The following is a 4,394-nucleotide window of genomic DNA, read 5'->3' as shown; positions in this document are numbered from 1 at the left end:
TTATACCCAGCTTAAAGAACTAATAATTTAAAGCTTTAATGAAGCCCACTTAACAGCCAGGGTATAGCTAGCTTATTAATATGGCTCGGCTTTAAGCTGGCTCTTTGATGATATGGCACAGGCTTACAGCCAGATCTCAGAGGCATCCAGATTCCAGATTCCTCCCGCACGCAGAAATATAGTACACCTAGTAAGTAACTGAACCGCAGATCCGACCTAGTAAGTAACTCAACCGCAGATCCGATCTCGGCCCAGGCGCCCTGCCGCCGGCCGCCGGCCGCCGGCCGCCGGACGGAATCCAAAGGCCCACCGTGTCAAACCACACACGTCCACGCCGGCGGTCAGAGTGTCAGACACAATCACTGCAGTAAACACAACGAACTCGCAGCAAAGCCAGAATGGAGCAGACGGTGAGTCGGTGAGGGACGAGTCCTCCAATCCAATGTTTGCTTCAAGATAAACAGATCGATTCTTCCACATATTAATAAACAGGGAAAATATAAAGTGGGGATTTCGGGTGATACCGAGCTCCCCGGAACTAATTAACAGTCTCAGTCTAAGAACAAGAAGAATGTCTAAGAACAGAAGAATTCATCCATGCTAAGATCAAAACCAAGAGCTGCATTTCCTCGTCTGATTCCGCTCCTAGCTGCCCGCGGCAAGAGCTAGGACTCGCTGCTGCATTCTTGCGCATGTGATGCTACTGTCTATTCGGCGGCGGCGGCCGGCTTGCGGAGCAGCACCATGTGCATTGGGGTGAAGATGCCGGTCTCGCCGCCGCGGGTGAGGTGATGCGCCGTCTCGTACAGCATCTCGTGCACCTCGGAGACGCCCTTGGGCGCCACGCGCAGCAGGGTGAGCGCCCGGATCACCAGCGAGTTGCGCCAGTAGGAGAGGCGCCCCATCTTGAGCCGCGTCCACCAGGGGAGCGCCGGCGGCAGCGCCAGGTCCAGCTCCTTGACGACCTCAAAGCCGACCTCCTTGGCGACGGCGGCGATCTCGTCCTGCCGGCGCAGGCCCGGGAGGGCGTCGCCGCGCTCGATGCCGTGGATGGCCTCGACGTGCTCCGGGTCGTCGGCGCGGTACAGCGGGGTGGTCACCCACTCGTAGGAGACGTAGAGGCCCCCTGGCTTGAGCACGCGGAACACCTCGCCGTAGACGTCCTGCAGCCTGGGCGCGTGGCAGGTGGCCTCGATGGAGTAGGCGCCGTCGAAGGACGCGTCCGGGAACGGCATGGCCATGAAGTTGCCGCACACCACCTCGCATTGCGCGTCCAGGCCGGCCTTGCGGTTGTGCGAGCGGGCGCGGTTGACCTGGTACTCGTTGATGGTGATCCCGACGACGTCGGAACCGGAGTGCGCCGCGATGGCGCGCATGGGCCCGCCGACGCCGCAGCCGACGTCGAGCAGCCGCTTCCCGGGGCGCGCCTCGAGCAGGTCGGCCACGCGCTCCTCGTGCACCCGCGTCGCCTCCCGGTGCGACCGGCCGGGCAGAGAGGGCGAGAAGTGGAACGACTGGCCCCAGCCCCACTCGTAGATGTCGGTGACGAGGTTGTAGAAGGTGTCGACGAAGGCCGGCACCTTGTCGGCGGTGGCCGCGGCGGCCGTTTCCTTGGGGCTGCGGAAGAAGGACCAGTACTGGGAATACCTGTCCCCGACCTTGTCGTCGGCGATGGATCCCATCTGGAGGTCGACGGCGCGCTTCCCCTGCACCTCCGCAGCGCCCATCACCCACACGAACCAGTACACCAGCGCGAAACCGGCCGCCGCCAGCGTCCAGGCCATGGTAGCCGGCTCCATCTCCCCGATCTAGGAGGAGAGAAAGGTTTGACTCGCGAGGAGAAAGCGGCTCCAGATGGGGGGAGGAGTCCTGAGATTGCGATCTGGGTCTGAGGTGGTAAATGGGAGAGAGATTTATGCCCAGCTGGATTCGAAACGGCAGAGGATGCCGTTGCTGGTTTCAGATCTGGACTCTGTTCAGCTCGACCCGGCCCGTGTTTGCATTTCCATGAGTGTGGTTACATATGGACAGTGATTCAACTTTTGATGCTTATATTATTTTTGAATTTATTTCAAAATTTCCGGTGATGCGCTTGCATCCGTCCAGCTGCAGAAAAGGTACTTCGTGCTCTCATTGATCATGGCAACGATCTTTTTATAATCTGTCTCAACGTGAATCCTCTGTACTCCGAGCTCACGCTCGAACTGAAGTGCCCTCCAACAAGTTTTCAACTAAATAATCTCCGGCGTAGCATCGTTGAAAAAGAAGTGAGCCACAACACCTCGAAAGGCACCATTGTGGTCACACAGGACCACCCCTCCTCCTCCCTTTACCTTGTCTATTGCCACTGCTTCATCTGTATTGACCAAGATCCATCTCAACTCTGGTGGCTTCCACCTCTCATGTTGGGTCTTCACCTTTGTTCTAGCTTTCCTTTGAACGGTCTCGTTCCATTCATCCATGAAACGAGAAACATAATATGATATTTCATGTGCTTCTTGAATTATTTTGTCATCTCTAGCTTCATTCCTTGCAAGCCAAAGGCCATATACCCCCTGCTGCATCATTTCTTTCTCCTCCTCTCCCGCCTCGCCCAGTCATTGCAAGAACCACCTGCCACTCTCTTTGTTCGACTAGAAGGACTCCGGCGAAGAAGCAACCCGACCGCCCCTCCTTTCGCATAGCTCCTTCCAAAATAGTTGGGAGTGTGGGCATAACTAGAACCATTGCGCTAATGTTTCCTCTCTGCCACACGTCGTGCGGAATACCACCGGTTTGATTTTCCTCCTGTGCAGCTCCGTTCCCACTCCAAGCCCATTGTGTATTATCCTCAGGAGTGAACCTTCACTTTTGTTTGGCACATGAGTTCTCCACAAAGCAAGCCAGCGTCTATGCGTGTTCACCATTGACGAGGGTTCCGGTCGTCCGGTCCTCGCCTTTTTCATACTCATGAGGAGGTGATAAGCTGAGCGGACTATAGAGACTCCATCCTTGGTGAAGTTTCATGCCAGATAGTCATCAACACCTGGGCCGCCAATAGGAAATTTTTTTATATCTCTTGCGTCGTGGGTCGTGAACATGATGTCCACCCTTGCATGATCCCAGTCATCTCCTTCCGGGGATAGCAAGTCACTCACCCGCGTGGTACGGTGCATGTATATTTGACCAAGTGGTGTGAGACTCCCATTACGCGGTATCCAGTTGTCGTGATGAATTAGAACTTTTGATTCGTCTCCAATGCACCAGACAAGCCCTTCTCTCAGCAAATTGCGCCCAAAATGATGCTTCTAAAGGTGTAGGAACCATACGCAGGGCATGCAGCATTCATGATAGACCCCTCCTTAAAATACCTAGCTCAGAGTACTCTTGCACATAATGAATCTGGACATTGTAAGATTCTCCAAGCTTGCTTTGCAAGTAGTGCCGGGTTAAATGCTTCATAATTCCTAAACCCCATGCCTCCTTCTCATTTGGTCGTGCACATTTTGTCCCAGGCTACCCAATGCACCTTCTTTTCACCATTAGCTAAACCGCGCCAAAAGTTTGAAGAGATGGTTGTCAGGTTCCGACGCATTTTCTTTGAGAGTTGAAAACATCTCATGGTGAATGTGGGTGTAGCTTGTAGTCCAGATTTAACTAGCACTTCCTTGGACGCCTTTGATAGGCCCTGTCACTACTAGGGAAAACCCTAGTAGTAGCGCTTATTTTATAGCTAGCAGTAGCGCTTGTACAAGCGCTACCACTAAGGCGCTACAGTTAACTAGTAGCAGTAGCGCTGGAAAGGCAGCACTACTGCTATACCTAGTTAGCAGTAGCGCTTTTGTTGGGAAAGCGCTACTGATAGTAGTAAGTAGCAGCAGCGTTTCTTCTGAAAAGCGATGCTGCTAACTTTTCCTGTATTTTTAAAAATACAGCTTATTTTCGTTTTGGTTTTATATACAGTACTTCCATCATATGATTTTATGACCATGATTAGTTATTTTATATAACAATGGGTGAAATGAACGTGGAGTAGATTCAAGTGGAGGCAACATAACTTGATCTAGTTTGGATTAGTATATTTTCGATGTGCACCACATGTTGCCTCCACTTGAATCTAATCCATGTTCATTTCACCTACTGATATATATATATATATATATATATATATATATATATAAAATAACTCATCATGCTCATATAACAACTTAGCATCATGCATCATCGATCATAATAATAAATAACTCATCATTGGTTTCATAATAACAAGTCATACTCATCATCATCGATCATACAACTTCTACTCGATACCATAATAACAAGTCATACTCATCATCATCATAGTCATCTAACCAATCCTACTTAGTTGTTCTTAGCACATGATCATGAGTATTAGCTAGGACCTAAATACCCTC

General features: G+C 51.5%; 1 protein-coding gene across 1 annotated transcript; it reads right to left on the bottom strand.

Annotated features, from left to right (window-relative positions):
* Positions 1–411: 411 nt before the first annotated feature.
* Positions 412–1,984, bottom strand: LOC123051437 (24-methylenesterol C-methyltransferase 2-like). Its single transcript, XM_044474303.1, has one exon. The coding sequence runs from the start codon at positions 1,797–1,799 to the stop codon at positions 708–710; it is 1,092 nt and encodes a 363-aa protein (XP_044330238.1). The 5' UTR covers positions 1,800–1,984; the 3' UTR covers positions 412–707.
* Between the last annotated feature and the right edge of the window lie 2,410 nt (positions 1,985–4,394).

This window comes from Triticum aestivum, chromosome 1A, assembly GCF_018294505.1.
Source record: "Triticum aestivum cultivar Chinese Spring chromosome 1A, IWGSC CS RefSeq v2.1, whole genome shotgun sequence".
In the NCBI taxonomy this organism is placed as follows: Eukaryota; Viridiplantae; Streptophyta; class Magnoliopsida; order Poales; family Poaceae; genus Triticum; species Triticum aestivum.
The sequence above is the reverse complement of the archived record's forward strand: the minus strand, read 5'-3'. Positions and strand labels throughout refer to the sequence as shown.

Bases quoted from the DNA above. Each gene is read 5' to 3' on its own strand.
- LOC123051437 (XM_044474303.1), bottom strand. From the start codon at position 1,799: ATGGAGCCGGCTACCATGGCCTGGACGCTGGCGGCGGCCGGTTTCGCG.